At 40.0% G+C, this 19,243-nt stretch overlaps 1 protein-coding gene across 1 annotated transcript in view; it reads left to right on the plus strand.

Annotated features, from left to right (window-relative positions):
* LOC121885683 (matrix metalloproteinase-17-like) overlaps positions 1–19,243 on the plus strand; it is a 70,194-nt gene that overhangs the window by 44,365 nt on the left and 6,586 nt on the right. The window contains exons 4-9 of the mRNA XM_042395367.1: positions 1,278–1,564; positions 11,024–11,200; positions 12,083–12,185; positions 14,027–14,109; positions 15,262–15,414; positions 16,083–16,340. Of these exons, the coding sequence (XP_042251301.1) occupies positions 1,278–1,564; positions 11,024–11,200; positions 12,083–12,185; positions 14,027–14,109; positions 15,262–15,414; positions 16,083–16,340 (1,061 nt within the window). The remainder of the gene's footprint in view (positions 1–1,277; positions 1,565–11,023; positions 11,201–12,082; positions 12,186–14,026; positions 14,110–15,261; positions 15,415–16,082; positions 16,341–19,243) is intronic.

Consider the following 19,243-nt stretch of genomic DNA (forward strand, 5'->3'; position numbering starts at 1 on the left):
TGTGCTCCTTTTTGATTGTGATATAGTTTTGTCTCATTTGATGCACTTCAGAGCACTTCAAAAAAACGGGTAAAAATTGTCAATAAAATCCAGCTAATGGATGCTGTCCTTAGCTATGAGCCACTTACGCAGGGCTTGCATAAATGAGAGAAAGAAATGACTATAAGAATACATGGAGTGCACCATAGTCATATACACAACATTGAACGCCTACAACATGTTAGGAGATACAATGTATGGGATGTTAGTGGGAGGGTATAACTGGGAGGTACTCTTAGTTAAGAGCCATGCTTCTTACTGATGAATACTCTGATTAAATTTCAGAGTTATTTATCTTTCCTGTGTCCTACAGCAGCCATCAATGGCCAGATCCCTTCTTGTATTTAGACAAAGTGCTCCTGTGGGGTGAAAGAAGGCGAGTGCTTCATGTAGAAGCAGAGTAGAAGGAGGAGGCAGAGACTGATGGGGTGAAGAGAAAAGAAAGGGAATGAGACAGAGAACAGCAGAATGTATAAGGACAGGGAAATGATGTCTGAATGGTTTTCTGTTTACTCATGTCTTGCTTCTACTGTAGCTGTAGATGGTAAAAATAAGAAGGTATGCAGGGAAACAGTGAAAAGCTGGTGAGATGATTCTTAAAAAACAACGCCATAATCTTTTCATTGCACATTGTATTCTCATCTTATTATCAATATATGTGAGAAGCAGGTGCATCTCACCATGAAATTCAAAAACTGATGGACTCAAATAAAATAAACAAATTTTTGTTTTCTTGCAAGATTGGCACAGTGGTAAACATTGTGTATCTGACCTTTATGCTTTTGTGCAATTCAGAATTATCTTTCCATCCTGTTATTCTACAGCATCTGCTATATACCAACCCCTCCTGTTTGCTTTTTGCACCTTCTTTCCCACACTTTTACCTTTTATGTCTCTTGTCTGTCTTCATGTTCGTCTCTGATGTGTCACCTCACACTTGACATCCTCCTCTTTTCTTGTCTCCTCCCACGGATTTTACCTCTCCTACCCTTTCCTTGTAATTTTCCTTTTCTTCTTGTCTTGTCTATTGTCCATCATGATCTCCTCTGTCTCTTCTGTTTTTGTCCAGCTCAGGTCTCTTGTCTTGCACTTTTACTTTGTTCTTCTGTCAAGTCTCCCATCCAGCTCCCTCTCATCAGCCACTTCTTCTATCATCTCTTATCTTGTCCTCTCAACTCACCCATGTTCTTACTCTTTCTTGTATTTAATATATTCCTTCTCTGCTTCTTCTCTCTCAGAGTGAGAACCTTCCCTAAGGATTCGGCCTTATTGGGCAGGGACACTGTTCGCGCCCTGATGTACTACGCTTTGAAGGTCTGGAGCGACATCGCACCGCTTAACTTCCACGAGGTGGCAGGAAGTGATGCAGACATTCAGATCGACTTCACTAAGGCCGACCACAATGATGGATATCCATTTGATGGACCAGGGGGCACCGTGGCGCACGCATTTTTCCCCGGCGAGAGGTTTACAGCTGGTGATACACACTTTGATGATGACGAAGCCTGGACCTTCAGGTCACCAGGTGAGGAAAGTTTCAATCTGCTTGTAAACCACAAGTCCCTGTGTGTTTGTCTAAATGTGTAACATCCATGTGGTGCCAGCAGCAGAGACTTACATAGATTTTATGATCCAGCTCTTTCTATATTCTTTAAAAGAGAATTTAATTTGCTTTTAATTAATGCATTACAGTCTAAGGCTATTTAGGTCTGTCTTAAAACAGGGGTGATCCTGGGTAATACTGTTGGAAGTACAGCCTTAATTGCTTTAGACCTTTGAGATTCAACTAATTGCCATGTTGTGTGCATGCTGACATCCTATAATTTCGACATTGCAGTTAAAAATGTTGTAGCAAGATGTGTGCACAGTTTTTAAAGCAAAGTTCGTGTTGAGTTATGAAGAAATGATTAGTTGATTGATGAATTTGAAGATGTCATTGTGGCCTATCAGAACTTATGATTTATTTTGCATTTCAGTCACTATACAATTGATGGAAATTAACTATTGAAAAACATAATTGATAGATTAATCAGCAGTCATTAGTTGTAGCCCAGTTGTTGAGATTTAAATATATTTTTATGCACCACACATGAAGTTCCTTTAACCTCCAGTGCATTAAGTCAGACATCCATTGTGGAGATCCCATTAACCCTGTTAAATAAATCAAAACTATCTGCATTGGTAACACTATCAAGATGGATTATTAACCTAAGCTAGATTCATTATTATCTCTACTGTATCATTATTAAGTCTGTCTTTATTATAGGCTGTGTTTGGCCCATTCCAGTGAAACACATTCACCCAGTGTGTTTTTGCTTTGAGCTGTGTGGGCTAATAGATTGGTTTATGCAGTGTTATCCTGAGTGATCTGGTCAAATTTCTTTCATCAAACAGTTTTCAAAGAGCCTGATTGCCCACTGAGGGAGATCTACGAGTTTGAAATGAGGACAGGATGACAGCGGCTCTAAATGGAATTCAATCAGCTCTGCTGATCAGAAATAGACAAGCTTATATTAGAATTATCCCTCATCCTTAGACAGCTCTGGAGAACACAACACAGTCCTCTGCTGTTTAGGCTCAGATAGTTACTCACTTACATTCACTGATTCATTCTTTCACTCTTTCATACTGTACATTCCGTCCCTCACAGTACAATATCTATCCTCACTGCAGTGTCATCATTCAACTGCCTCCTCTTCAGACTTCTGCTTTACTGTGTGTGTCCTCGTTTTCTTATGTGATTGTGAATTCCAGAGCCTTTGTTGGTTTTCTTCACTCTGGTGCAAAAAAAAACATATCAGTTGCAGTCCCTTCTTTTTGAAAGATGGATGGACATGATGAAAGAGGGAACCATGATAAGAAGAGAAGTAGTACAGGATATAGATATCTATATACATATAGAAACAACAAATGGACGACGACGACATACAATGTAAAAAAAAAAAACCTATTATGAATAAGTTAGTGTAGCGCAAAGCTAAAGAGCATATTGGCATGTGATATATATGATTTTGAACTGACACACAAATGAGCAAACGTGTTTTTACAGTAACGTATTAAAATTTCAGGTTATAGGTTTCACCTCATACTATAGCGCCACAAAAGTATTTTACTATCATTTGAGTTCAGGTACAGGTAGGTGGAGACACTGTAAGGTTAAGTATGCTTGAAAATTTCCTAAGGTTTGCACTGAGATGGACTCCTCCAGGCAAAAAGACCCATGGAAGACCAAAAATGACCTGGCACAGAGCTGTGACAGACAAGCTAGCCAAGATAAACCTGACTTGGGGGAGGGTTTAACATGGTGCCGAGGACGGAGGGAGCTCATTGTTGCTTTATCTCCTACAGGGGACGGAGAGGATTACATGTGCTTGAGATGAACTAATGTGAAATTTTGGCCAACTACATCTAAAAGCAAAAGTCTATACCTGTGAAAAGATCACACTCAAAGTGGGGCTGAAAAGCCTGTCCTCATAGCCTCTTCTTGGCTTCGTCACACTGCCTTCCTGATCTCTCTCCAAGAATTGTGTTTTGCGTGTCCCTGCACTCTTGACTAAAAATGAGGAAAACAGACACATTTGGTCATTTTCTCCTCAAAGGCATTCAGTTGTGTGAAAACATGAGAAAAGAGAGCTTGACATCCTGCCTACTTTGTCACCAGCACCCTTCTAGCTAATTGCTGAGTGAAGTGGTTGTGCATGACGAATCGTCAGCTTGGGAAAGCTACTGAAATTGTTTAACGTGGCCTCCATAATTCTGGCGTTGGAAAGCTGTGGAGAGAGGGGGTTTCAGGCATCATTAGACAATTAGACAAGCACTTAGTATGAAGCATACTGAAGCAGTAGGCAGTACTAAGGCCTTATTGCTGGTTCTTTTCACTAAATTCTCCCAAACTGAATCTTGTGAAGTGTTGTGAATTTAAAAAATGTAGCCCACATCCCTAGTCAGGTAAAATAAGTTGTGGTTTCTTGGAAGGAATTTGGACACTACGCTTGTTGTAAGACAACATGGACCTTTGTGGTGAACGTGTGTTTCGAGATGGTGTGTGGTTTTTAAAAAGCTGACTCTGTGGCAGAAAGCAGCAAATATTTTGTGGTGAAGCCAAAGGTTCAGTTTTAATCACAGATCCGTTATTGTGGGCTCATGTGCTCCATCCGTTGTTCCAGTGAAATATTGCTAAAGAAAAGAAGTCAACTTTTTTTATACTTGTGGGTAATAATGTCTGTATTTTGTCTTGGTTTCTATAGAATTGCAAATACCCAAGCAGTGCAAGAGTGATTGTTATTGCCATTCTGTATACCATGATTTGCTGAGAAGTCCCTGAAGCCTGGAGATGAAGGGGTGCCAAAAGTATGTGATATATGAGGATGCCATTACTCCTCTTCTGATTCCAAGTGAAGCCTTTTTCCTTCCAGGAGAAACATTGCATTGCACCCCTTGGCAGCCTATACCTATTTCTAACTAAACCTCTTTCTCACCTCATGCCCAGACATCCCAAATACAGTAATTCCTGGATGAAAGATGAATTTGTGACAAAACCTGACATGAATACCTTTTCTAAAGCTGGGAGCAAAACAGAGGGAGAAATCTGTAAGCAAGCAGCATGTAATGAAGCAGCTGCAGTGACAATATGAGTGATTTTGCCACACAGACACAGTGACAATAGGCCTATATACTGTGTGATTTACAGGGTTATATCACACATAAACACTTAAAAGTTACCTCATTCAGAAAAAGTTGCCATTTATGGGCTATTCCCATCAGTTTGTATAATTCATATTTTGTGTCCATTGTTAAATTATAGTACTTTCTGTATTTCATTTTTTGAAAAATATTATCTCAAGGAATATGTATGGAAAATATAATCTTGCAATTGTGCTTTACTCAACTAGGTGCAAGTGTTAGGATCTCATTTGTTTACTGCATCAACTAAAAAGAGCTATTAGCTATATCCGGTGCAGTAAATGTACTGTGCATTGTTCTTGTTAAATAAACAATAATAATAATGGCATGACATACTGTTGATTACATATGCTCAAGGATGGATTTTTAGTTTATTACATTATTACTAATGTCAATCTGATTTTGAGTAAGGCTTTCTTTTAGGAAGTTCCAGTTCCACTTTGGCTCTCTATAATATGTGGAGCTCAGAACTGTTTCACCACTTAACCTTGTCATTTTGTGTGCACGCGGTTATTTGCTTGTCATGACACGTACGTTTGACAGGCAAACTTGTGAAGCGTCTCCACATTTTTACCCGAACACTTGAGTCCCTTGAACCTTTTAGCACTTTCTTGTTTGTTGCATTACTTTCTCATTGTTCCTGGTATTTCTTATGCACTTGTCTGCTTCCTTCCTTCCTTCTTACTTTAATAACTATTATTTTTTTAAAAAGAAAATTGATTTTGTTGAGCCATTGTCCACATGAGAGGTCTATGGAAAGATATAGTGCCCCACTGACTGCATGTTTCAGACTGAACTTCAGCCTGAGGCCTGAGGGATAGAGCTTACAGTGAGTGTGTGTGAGGCTGACTATCACAGCTGGTGAGTCTGTGATGGGGCCAGAACCTGCGTGGGTCTCCCTCCTTTGTTTTGCACTGTCAGGGCTGTGAACCATATGCTAAAGGACAGCAGCTCAATCTGCTCCAATTAGACCTCCCACCAGGCCGCAGCAGTGGCAGGGCAAGCAGATGACATCGTAGCCTGAGTGTGTGTGTGTGTGTGTGTGTGAATGTGTGTATGGGGCAATGGGGGGCCAGCAACAGCAGCTGCATAAATGTATGTCTGGTTAATGGCAGCAGGGCAGTAAAGGAGAAAGGGGTCAGATGTGTCTATATGACTGTAGTCTTTCTTTGTCATAGTAGTTGTTTTTTTCATCAGAGAGCTTTCCAAAAGACAGTTCTTCCCAGGTTCTAACAACCACTGAGCTAAAGTTAAGGAATTGTATCAAAGATATTTGTACTGAAGCAGATAATCTAAGTAGTTTTTACAGTTTCAGTTCCAGTTTGTCATTCATTTATATACAAGTGAACTAAATGTAATTCCTCTCCGGAATCAAGCTACAAAAAAGCATAACACAAACAACACAATACAGACAAAACAGCAGACAATAACAAATAAGAAGTCCCTGAGACGTGTAAAAAGGGCAACTGCACATAATTAATATCACATTGTAAAACTATCTAAGTAAAACAGATTAATTTTTCAAGCCATAAATAATTCAGTCAGACTCAAGGGTGATGGCAGCTGTTGTGTTAGTACAGTGAAATGGCCTTCAATGTGGAAGAAAGTAAAAATATGGATGGATTCTGTGAATCATTATACCTTGTTAGACATTCCTGTTTTCAAGGATACTTCTTTCCTCCACTGTGGTAAATCCCCTCAAGGGTGAAATTCGCATCCAGTGCATCAAACCTTTTCATCTGTAAAGCAAGCACACAGACGGCTATTTTTAACTGTTAAATCTTCTGAAGAAAAAACTCATCTCAAATGTCTTTAGAAGGGTTTTACTTGACTAATCAGCTCCCTGAAGATACTCCTAGCCACAGACCAGGTAGATGTCTCTTCTCCTGTGATCTGGTTCTGAAGTTCAGCTAACCTTATGTTTTGTTTGGCTGTTGGCTGCTATAGACTGACGCACTGAGGAAAGTTAATTAAACAACTCTTCATTTCTTAAAGTCACACTCTGCCAGCCTCACCTCGCTGCTATCTCAAAACATCCTCCTCCAGCATCATCAGCTTGTCTCTAAGGCATTGTTTAGCTGATGTCAGTATCACTGTCTCTGCATGTTGTTCTGCTTGTAAGACAGCAGATGTTAAGCCCTGCCTGGCTTAGCTCTGCTCCCACAAAGGTATCAGATTCATAAATTGTTGTTCTTAGCAACTTTTTCAAAAGCATGCTAATCCCTTGAGAAGATGTAAACCTGGTAGGTCAGACCAGAAGGTAAAAAGTGAATGTTTGTGCTTCAGCAGATTGTAGAGCTCTGTAATCATCCTTAGAAAAAATTAACCTTATCAGACAAATCCATAGCTGAGTAATTGCCTTTGCTAATTCCCTTCCCCCATCTCCCGGTGCATTGTTCTCAGCGGGACTCTGAATCTGGGTACACTAAGGCCATCTCCTAATGTGTATGATGATGCTGAATAGTGGAATATTAAGCACCACACTTAGCGGACCGGTTCATCCCTGCTGTGTGATTGATAGTTCTGGCATCCATTAGTCGCGACTCGCAAGAGGCAGAATCTCGGTGAGATCAAATAAGTGGAGGTCTGGAAGTGCTGTTTTTGCTTTGACAGGCAGTAGATTGCTTCTATTAATTATCAGTCCACCAGCAACCTGCTTCTGCATACTGATTACCCTGACTGAAACAAAAGCGTCATTAAACAGGTGAATTTTTCATGGCATTCAGCTCTCTCCTTGTGTGTTCTTGCATGTGGTGTGCATGCATGCATGCTTGCATACATGCATACTGTTTATGTCACTGTGAGGATTGGAACTCTGCTAGAGAGAAGAAACACTGATAAAGAATACAATGATAAGTGAAGTGGACAGTTTATGATTACTATATTATCGCACTATCTGACCATGGACAGGTTAGAAAAAGAAAAACAATTTCACTGACCTTCACTTCCGGCGCTGTGCGAGCGGCAGCCTGTTATTGCAGTTCTGGCCTCCTTTCTGTGTTTTTTAGTGTATTTTTGTGTTCTTTTCTACACTAATCTCCTTCGTCCATGTGCAACTATGGATGTGCAATTGGTGAGATTAGCGTTTTGCCTTTTGCTTTTTTGACTACTTACAACTGCATCGGGAGACCCATTCAACCGAGGCTCTATTGTCTACAACTGGGAACAACTGTTAGCGCTGCACCACACAAGGATACTCTCTGTGGAGAAACTGCAGAAACTGGAGAACCCTACGGAAATAAGGAGAAGGAAGAGGGGATGCAGAGCTGGAGCAAAGTGCAGAGAAAGGAAAAGACAGTAAAAACCAAGTCTACCATCTGTTATTATGGGGAACGTGAGATCTCTCCCAAATAAGATGGAGGAGCTAATGGTGCTGACCAGCCTACAGAGGGAGTATCAGGAGTGTAGCATCATGTGCTTCACAGAGATTTGGCTGAATGAACTCACTTCGGACTCATTAGTAACCCTGGGTAGTTTTCGACTCGTGAGAGTGGACAGGAGAGCGAGGGAGAGTGGTAAGAGGAAGGATTGGAGAATAGTGATGTTTGTGAATGGTAGATGATGCAACCCTGGGCACATCAGTGTTAAAGAACAACACTACACAAGGGACATTGAGCTGCTAGCTGTTAGCATTCGGCCTTATTACCTGCCGAAGGAGTTCTCGCACATACATACTGTCGTATCACAGCTGAAGACTTTGCACCCACAGTCCCTCCTCCTCATCTCCGGAAACTTTAACTATGCTTCTATGTCTTCCACTCTCCCCACCTTCACCCTGTATGTTTAATGCCACGCCAGGGAAAATATAACATTGGATCTACTGTATGCAAATCAAAGGGGTAAAGTGAAGCCAATGCAGAAGTGACTTAAACCTGCATTCTCTCTAATGGCCAGCAGGGGGCGACTTCACTGGCTCCAAAAAGAAGTCCGTTTGAATGGAAGTCTATGAGAAAATAACCCTACTTCTCACTTGATTTATTACCTCAACAGTTTCCTAATGAGTTTATGATCTCAATTGCAAGTCTCAAGTCTTCTTCAATACATCATGATGTTCATTTTGTAAATTATGGCCCCCGAGTAAAGTAGACTGTAAAGCAGGATATGCTTTAGGGCGTAGCTACATTGTGATTGACAAGTTGCTACCACAGCAACAACGTTGGTTAGGTAACGTAACCATGCCGTAACTTCGGATTCACAGAGTATAGGTGTAGGCGTTAATGTCATTCTTTCAGTGTATTTTCAGTTCATGAAAGTTAATTGTGATGTTTTGGTCAGGAGGAGCTGAGGGTCTGCTTTGAAACCACAGACTGGGAAGTGCTTTGTAGGCCACATGAGGAGGACATTGACAATTTGATTCTCTGTATTACAGACTATATAAACTTTTGTGTAGAGAATACTTCAAGCTTCAAGCGAAACTTTAGGATTTGCATACAGTTGGCACGATCCAGGAGACCAGGAGCTTTGGAATGAAGGTGTTAAATGCAGATATAAGGTTCATCCTTGTATAAGTTCCCAGGCTGTCAAAGTTACTCAAGACTGTTGACTGCTATGTCCATAAATATGCTGGCCCTGTAGGCAAACTTCAGGGCATCCAGGAAGGGATGTGTGATGTTTTTGAGGTAGCCAAACATAATTATTTCAAAGCTCCTCTGAGTCCTGTGATCCCAGTTTTTTGAGGACTGAATAAATGGCAGACAGGAAGAGTTTAGAGGTCTAGTGAATGTAGCCCTTAATTCTTATCCTCAGCATCAGGCAATGAAAGCATTATTTTAATGAAGGGCTAGTTAATGACTCACTGGTGAAGCCAACAGAACAAAGATTCAACCCCAAAATAAAAATTAGAATTCAATTGTCTGTTACACAAAGTCCTCTCTGTCTCTCTGTCTATTTCTGCCTTCCTAAATGAATCTGGTCCATTCATCCAATTCTCTCCACTCCAACTTTGTCCGCAGGCATTAGGTCTATTCTGTCAGCCTCACATGGACCGTAAATATGATGACATGGTACATACTCTGTTCTGAGTCCCTATTCTCTCTCTCTTTCCTTCCTTTTGTTCACCTTTCCTCTCTGCACCATGTGCTCCTGTAGATTAGAGTTGGCATTTGCCTTCTGAATACCCCAGGTGGGTACTGTAAGCACAAGTGCATGTCCCAAGCCGAGGCCAACCTAAGGTTAACCAAATGCAGACTTGAGCTTAGCCACCAAGGAACCCTAAGCTAGCTTGGCTTGACATGCTAGCTCTCCATATTTTTGCAAATCTAAATCTCCAAGCCCCAGGTTTTGTCTTGCTTCGCAGAGCCAGACAAGGAGTTTTGGAGGCTTTTTCTTTTCTTTTTTTAGCTGAACATTGAGGGAAAGGTGCTTTAATAGCCTGCAGCCTCTTTAGGTGTCTTTCCACACTCAGGTTTTGATTGGCAACCCAGGGACTCAGGCAGTATTACCATAGTTATCTCACTACACCACACTCCTAACAGCCCTCAAAGCCTCCTGAGCTGTCTGTCATGCCTCTTAATTTGCACAGTAAGCAGATGAGTGATGAAATAGGATACCTGAGCACGGGTTTGAGTGGGTCAATTTAGGACACAGACAGTATAGCAGAAAGGTCACATTGGTGACTGTTGCCCCTTCTTTCCAAAGAAGAATTGCTCATGACCTAGTATGATTCTGTGTGCTAAAAATGTTTGTCACATTTCGAAAAACTATAGAGTAGCCGGTATCTGGTTAATTCAGTGTATCATTATGATTTTTAGTTTCATTGTTTAGTTGCAAAAAGTAACACCTTACTCTCTAACACTGTGTCTAAACTATGTGATCTCTGGAATCAAGAACAGCAGAACATATACCTTAGTGGTCTATAAGTTAGCTCTATAATCTACTAAATTATGGGTGCTTTGTTTTTGTTTGTTTTTGTTTTTTTTTATTTGTTTTGTTCTTACCTTTATTTATTCAGAGGAATTTCAATGATCTCTTTTTCAGGAATGCCTTGATCACATTCACACAGTTACACATTCATACCTGGAAGCTGCCCAGTACAACCACAGTCTAAGTCCGAGGTCCAAGGGATTGAACCTGCAACCCTGTGGTCACAAGCTAGCTTCTGTAACCTTCTCTCTTATTACCACTATAGTAACTCTATAGTAACCCACACTAACAAGTAACTAAAGTAACTCATGTTAACCTACAACACCAGCGATGAGCAGTGTCCACAATAAACCCAGACAGCACCCAGGTTTTCCACCATGATGCAGTCTGTCAACTTTTATTTTATGTAATTATCTTTCTTTCTCTCTGTCTCCTTCAGACTCTCATGGGATGGATCTGTTTGCTGTTGCAGTCCATGAGTTTGGTCATGCTATCGGCCTGGTCCATACCTCAGCCATAGAGTCTATCATGAGGCCGTACTACCAGGGTCCTGTAGGAGACCCTCTGAAATACGACCTACCCTATGAAGACAAAGTCCGCGTCTGGCAGCTCTATGGTACAAAGGAACATGTAGTCAACTTTCTATATGTCTGTTGTGTGAAAGAGAAAGTGGGACAGCGGAGTACATTAATTTCCATCAGAGTACCCATTAATAAATCTGCCTTGAGTGTTACAAAAAGCACACAGATGAAATATGGTATTTTGGTAGCTGATTAGTGCTGGGGAAGATGCTGTCAAAAAAAGAAACTAAGTAGCAGAGTATGAAGGGCGCCTTATAAATGGAAGTGACAGCATGTTTGACATTTATGGCAGGCCATTGTTGAAAATTATTTTACAGTCAGCTTTTCCATGTATTTCCTAAGTGACTGTTCTCCAGTTTTCTGCACTGCACTGAACTAAACCTGTGTCATATAAACCTGAACATACCGTTCCATCAGTGCAACATTTGCAATCTGTTATTGCAATAAAAACCTTTGTTACCACATTATGAACATGGTGCAGGTGCAGTGGTGGAAGCCCTAGTTTTCTGGTGTCAGCCTGGCAGATTGAAGGCGCAAAAGCCTTATCATACAGGAAGCAGCAATTGATGAGCTCTGTAGAGCAAGGTTATTGATTTAATGAAAATATGAATGGAGTTAATTGGACTTTGTTATGGCATGTGACCTTATCACACCACTCCCGGATATAGGAAATGGCGATGTGAGAGCAGAGAGTGATGAACATGAAGATGAGAATAGGACAATCAGAGAGGGAATATTAATTTAATCAAACTGAAGTGAACTGAAGTGGAGTAAAGTCAAGTGAAGTGTGTAAATAAATCAAATCGATACACAGTGTACAATAAGGAATAATAAAGAAAATTGCAAGCAATTAATGATCAGCAGAATGTTATCACATAATTTACATCAATTTGAGTTGACCTGTGACCTCATCCCAGGTGTCCGAGACTCAGTCTCCCACACAAATCGACCAGGCAACCCCTCCCAGACAGCTGAACCTCCTGTCCTGCTGGACCTCCCTGAAAACAGATCCACTCTCCTGTAAGTAGAAGATTTCAAGATATTCTGTATCATTCACAAAAAGAGGCCTATTCTTATAGTACTATGCAGCATATAAATGATTCATCTTCTGTCAACAGTCCCTCAGTCTATATTGCTTTCAATTCTTGCCTCTCGAACATACAGGACTCTACTTTTTTACCAAGATCAAATGCAGTGACCTTGCTACACCAAAGTTGCAATTTTGCCCGGTGACAGCAGATGTTTTCCAGCCTTCACTCATTCTGTAATCCTATTCAACATAGCACTGCCTGGGCTGTAATGGCCAGAGGAGTGCAGCCGAGAGGAGAGAATCGGGTAGCACAGTGCAATTTTGGTTCCAAAAATGATGCTTGCTCTGCAACTGACTCAGGACACATCTCATTAGGACAAATGCTATGTGTCTTATGGTTTCAGTTGGCAAAGGTGCTCATGTACATAAACTTCTGCAAGATCACATAAACCTTTTAATCTACACTACACTTTCATGTTTTAAGTTGATATAAATCCTTTTACTAGGCATGTTTACACAGCCATAAAAATGGCGGCAGAGACATCCATAAGAATACCATACTCTTAATAGGCCTCACAAAAGTAGTATTTATTGCAGTTACTAAATTGGATCTCATTATTGAGAGATTTCTATTTTTCTGATGGCTCTCTGTACATCAGAATTTGTAAATGTATAGTGATTGTTTTTTAATTTGGTAACTTTTTTCTCATTTCTGCCGAGAAACAATGTAATGAATCCATGCAGGAATACTCGACGTTTACTGAATATAAAACAAGTTTTTGGAACTTGTTATGAAGTCATGAGGTGCCAACGTAGCAAATTAGCCGAGAGGCTGAGAGTGAGCTTTGGAGCCAGCCCGTCTAATTAAATGATTCCCTAAAGCACGTTGAGCAGCTATCAGCCTTATTTTTTCAGATTATCAAGGATAATTAGACTTAATTTTGTCCATTTAAGTATCACACACACCCCCAAACCACCAAGCCCTAACCTTGGAGTAGCCCCCGAGAGGTACAACCAAACACAAAAATGTCTTCATTCTGAAGGTCTGCAATTCAAAATAATTTCACAAAACGCACACATGATCACACACACATACACAACAGTAAACAACAAGGAAATGTTAAGAAGCATGTCTGAGCTACAGCTTAGCCTTGGTGGGATATTTAACCATCTTTTGCTCCCCAGTTTCAAACCTTGACTGGCTTCCTTAATCATTTCCCTCTGACTCAGTCGGGTCAAAATGTGTGAAAAAGCTGGATTAGGCTTGACAAGGGAGCCAATACTGACCACTAGGCAGTGGTGTAGTGTTAACAGAGCTCTGAATAGAGACCTTTGTTGGTAATATAAGGCCTGGCGAGCTCCCACTCTTAGTCCTGTGATGCTAATGGCTTCATCATTAGCAGGCCGGCCACGTCAGTGCTTTATATCACTTATAAACCCCGGGGATAAATGCACCAAGGGACCTCACCGTGTTAGCCTGATAGCATCTTCTCTTTTGTTTAGCCGGGTTTCATAGACTCATGCACAGAGGATGACAGGAAAAATGTGAACAAAATTTGGATGCATAAAAAGATCTTGAAATGGATTATGTCATTTAAAGCAAACAAAGTATTAACAGATTTTGCCACAAATAAACTTTTCTTCACTTGTATAAATTCTGTATGTAATAAATCATTTTTTGATGATGGGTAAGTCATCGGCATACAGAAACAACATTGTCTGTGATCTTTAAACATTTATAGTGTTATAAATGTCCGGTTTTACATAAGAGGCTCTTTTTTCACAATTCTTACAATCTTCTCTCCTCCTTTTTTCTTCACATCTCTCTCAGGCTGGCGCGAGATGCCCCAGACAGATGCACCAGTCACTTTGATGCAGTGGCCCAGATACGAGGGGAGGCCTTCTTTTTCAAAGGTACAGAAGCACAAAGGGTGAAAGACAGATGCAAAGCTCCAGAGCTGTTGGGAAAAATAAGAAGAAATTAGCTAAATGAACTGATGTTAGAGGAAGAGGAGCAAATTAAAAAAGCAGAGAGAAAAGGAAAGAGGTTGAAGAGGAGATAGGGGTAGCTGTAGACACCCAACTGAGCCAGTTGAACCCTGCTGAGAGACTGCAGTCCAAAAATTACATCAGACTTTCATGCTTGCCCTCTGGAGGAATGACCCCAAAGCCTACCACTGACAACAGAAACAAGAAACAGACTCGCATACCTTCAGCAGCAGCGTTAGCAAAGTATGCTGAACTTTAACTGGCATTTTTATAAACCTTTTTTAACCTGTTTAATCTATTATAAAGCTATTATATAACATAGAAGAGATGACAAGATGAGATGACCTTTTGAATGTTTTTCAGACATTTGAATTGATGAATTGAAGATTTAGCTTTTGCTTCCAGGTCTAAAACATATGGGATGGTGTCTGCCTGCCACAATTGTTTAACCACTTAAACCAGGAGTGATCCTTGTGACACATGACTCAGCCTGTTATATTTTGTGTATTGGTCTGACATCATCAAAAATCTCTTGCACACCTTTGTAGTCTTTGTAGCAGTTGCTTTGGTGGAGTAGCCACATCCTAAAAAGAGGAAAAGACACCTGCACATTGTCTTCACTTGCTCAATAAAGGTATTTTAATATATATATTAAAATACTTAAAATACTTGCTCAATAAATTGAGCAAGTGAAGACAGTGTGCAGGTGTCGTTTCAGTCAACAACCTTCTTCATACCTGAAATGTTGTAAATATTCAAATATCTTTATTGAGTAAGTGAAGACAGTGTGCGGGTATTGTCTGACAACAGTCCATACTTTTTTGTTAAGATAGATATACTTATAATAATATAGTGCCTGTTGCTGTTGATGAGCTCTTTAAACAAATATGCTGATGGCAACATGAACCATGTATTTCCTCATTCCTCATCATATTCATTTACTTTTGCCTTGTTGCAAGTTTGAGAGTTCCCTTCTTAGGGAATGCATAAAAAATAACAAATAATAATGACCACCAGAGTGATGTACAGATCAGCATCCTGAATGTCGGTGATCTTCCTTTGTCCTGTGCCTCATAGGAAAGTACTTTTGGCGCCTAACACGAGAGAAGCACCTGGTGTCTCTGCGTCCTGCTCAGCTCCATCGCTTCTGGAGGGGCCTACCAGCCAATCTTGACAGCGTGGATGCTGTATATGAGAGGCCTGGGGACCACAAAATAGTCTTTTTCAAAGGTACAGTCCCAAAGAAATTCAATATGTAATTAATTTAAATGAAAGTTTATCTGATTCAACAGTGTCAGTGAGCAATCACAAAACTGTATTTCTTTCTTCTCTTTCTATCGCAAGTAAACAATATTTTTAAACAATTTGATAGCTGAAATACCCATAGTTTAGCACATACTGTATTTTAATTGACAGTTTCCAGAAAATTAAGAAAAAAAACTGCTGATGACCTACACACTTTTAAAAATATGATTCATTTGCACTATAAAGAGGCTAGATGAAAAGAGACAGTTCACATCTTGCTTACAATGTGGCTGGGACTGACAGAAATTGTGACTTCCTTTTCTCTATGTGAGACTGCAGGAGAGTTATAAATTTAATTAAAAGACAGAGGTGCTGAAACAAGGGTGAGTTTCACATTTGATATAAAATGTAAAACAGCTTTCCTGGCAGACAATGTTCTTTATTGGCTGCATGGCAAAAAATAAATAAATAAATAAAAATATGCATAGATCTAATTTATTTATTTTAAGAGGGTGTCCCTTTCATATTTTTCAAATTTTTCATCTTTTCAAATGTATCATCTCAAGTTCATACAATGTCTGTGGTGTGTGATTTATAAAACTATAGACTGTTAAGTATATTTTCTCACACACCTCTTTGTCCACCCTCTTCAGGTCTAAAGTACTGGATTTTTAAAGACAACGTCATGGAGGAAGGTTACCCGCGCCCAATCAGTGACTTTGGCCTACCCTTGGAGGGTGTAGATGCAGCCTTTGTTTGGCTACACAACGACAAAACCTACTTCTTCAAGGACAACCACTACTGGCGCTACGATGACCACCTGAGACGTATGGACCTGGGCTACCCTAAAGATAGTACGCTTTGGAAGGGGCTGCCAACACAACTGGACGATGCCATGAGGTGGTCTGATGGTAGGTAGCAGTAAAAATTTAACCTAATTTCTTCCTCTTTTTATGTGAACTCAAAACACACACTGAGATTCACCTCCTCCTAGGGAATCTCCAGGTACTCCCAGGCATGTTGGGAGATATAATCCCTCTAGTTTTTTCCTGGTTCTGCCCTCTCCTTGTGTTGCAGAAGACAACTCATAGAGGAGCAATGGTTGACTTTTAGGTTCTTTGACCTTGTCATACTGTCTCAGAGAGTAAAGACTGTCATTCTGCAGTGTCCACAAGATCCATGAACTCAACACTTTCTGTCACTCACCAATGTTTCAGATTAAAGTTGAGGGATGAAATTAGGGTAAATGGAAAGCTTTGTTATGGGGCTTAAGGCATCAGCATGCTTCAAATAAAATACTTATCAGATCATCTAATGGCATCTAAAACCGCCCTTCCAGCAGGAACTGCAACTTTCCCAGCCAGACAACCCAACAATCATGCCTACGCGATGCATTGATTGACTAAATATGCAGATGTGTGAAAGTAAGCAGGGTTTGTCTTTTGTCTTTACACATGGTTGGAGGACATGTCATGCCACCAGTTTGTTTGACAAATACTGAGGCCTTTATTTAATCTGTCTGTTATGATTCCTTCATTGCTGCAGCCAAGGTGGTCAAACTCTCAATGTTCTAATAAAGTCTGTCTAATTCAAAAGTGAAGGTAAAAACTTTCACCATTTCACAAAACATGGCATCTTCTCTAAGAAATTTCATTCAATAAATGTATGAGAGATAATAAATCTGTATTGTTACTTTTTCTATATTCCACAACATAAATGATCAAAACAGTAATCTATCACCCAGAGTAAAAGCAATGTACAGAAGGAAGCCAGTGACATACTTTGACCTCCTATGTCCTGATTAAAAATTGATTAAACAGACATTCTGATTTATCACATTCAATGTATGAATGATGAATCACTCTTGTCTGTTTCTTCCAGCAACAAATTATTGCCTTTCTTAGAGAATAATAGAGTTGTAGCACCCCACCAGAGTGTCAGTCCACCGGTTGCTCTGGTATTGCTGGTGCCTAAGGCAAGACCGGGCAATATGTTTCTCAGGGGAAATCCTCTGAGTGAATGAACTACGAGAGAAATATGAGACAAGGATGGAACAATTATGCAAGTTAGCAAGCATGCAGCTTCTAGTCTTGGATTGAAATCCTGAGCCATCTTCCTAGGAGCAGTAAAACATTTAAATCGTTGGAATCGCTGGAATTTGTGCTAGCAGCATGGCTAAAAAGGAGATATTTCAATAACTGTTGAAATATCTTAACAACTTATGATTTGCCATTCAGTTACATCCATGGTCCCCAGAGGATGAATCATACATATATTGATGTTCCCCTGACTTTTTCTCCAGTGTCACAATGAGGTTGTCAATTTTGGCTTTTATTGAAATGTCTTGACAACTACTGGATGGATTGCCAGGAAGTTTGGGACAGATATCCATCATCCCCAGAATATATTTTTACTTATCCCTTGAAATATCTCTACCAACATCTACCAAATGGATTGAAACAGAATTTTCTACAGACATTCATGGTCCCCATAAAATGAATCCTAATGACTTTGATGATCCCTTGACTTTTCCTGTAATACCACCATGAGGTTGACAGTTTCGGTTTTAAGTGAAATGTCCCAACTATTGAACATTAATTACTTATATTTTAATTAGAATCAGCACATACTGTATATATCAAAAGTAACATGCAGCTGCCATTAATCTTACCACATGGTAAAGCAAGACTATGTAACTTTTGGTGAACAGCGACCACTGTGGCTACGAGTGGTCGCTGCTCACAAAATGTCATCATGTTTCTCTGTGACATGCTAAAATGTAGTGTAATAGAAGCACAACTACTGTTCAAACCAGACCAAGTAAGGCTGTCGCAGCAAAACTCTGAATGTATTGAATGTAGTCACAGTGCCTTTTATTTTTCTTGAATTATTTTTCTTTTTTAAGAGGGAGATTACATTTTTTCTTTTTTCAGAATATATAAAGTCTCACTTTAAAAGCAGTTTAAATTATTTTTTTTATTAGTCTAAAACTGAAACTTGTATCCCTCATAGATACATTCCACCAGAGAAAATATATTCTATATTTCAAGGCTTGTTATCATTCATACAGTACATTCTGTCATAACATTTATTTTTAGTTTAGTTTAGTTTGTTTTGACAGTCTCCCTGCTTGCATCCATGCACAATTTTGCATTGGCATAGCTGCAGTATACAGATTAGAGGCACATTTGCATTTAATTGTTTTTTCATGTGTGAAATTTTTCTTTTTTTTTTTAACCTTTATCTGTTATTTTGACGCAGCAGACATGGTCTTTTTTGCCAACACTCTGCTTCACATTCACACGGTTAAACACATTCAAACCTTGGAGCTCACCCAGTGTAATCACAGTGAGCAGCTACACTGTAGCAGCTGAGTGTCAAGGTCACAACACTTGCTTCCATCAAAGCATTATTACAACAATTATTTGATCAAATATGCACAATAATGAGAGGTGCACAACAGTCTAGCACCAGTTTTTGGGAAACTTTGTGAAACTTTTCTGTTTTGTTGGTGTATGTGTGTATTAGTCTCTGGATGATACGAGGGCTTTTTTTACATTTCCAAAATAACCCCCAAAAACCAGCCACTGAGTCCTGAAACTCGAGGCCAGTCTCAATGGGAGCCTGGATGTCGCTAATCTCCCCTGCAGCATGTGAATACAAGGAAGCTATTTCCATGTCAGGTGTTTAGTTGTCTGTCTTCTGAGCCTTGTATACTCCGAGGTCTTGCTTCAAGCTCTTTGATGTGTGTATGCACGTGTGTGTGTGAGAGAGAGAGAATAGGCCAGTCTCACAGTCCCAGCTCTGCTTCACC

Source organism: Thunnus maccoyii, chromosome 19 (assembly GCF_910596095.1).
Source record: "Thunnus maccoyii chromosome 19, fThuMac1.1, whole genome shotgun sequence".
In the NCBI taxonomy this organism is placed as follows: Eukaryota; Metazoa; Chordata; class Actinopteri; order Scombriformes; family Scombridae; genus Thunnus; species Thunnus maccoyii.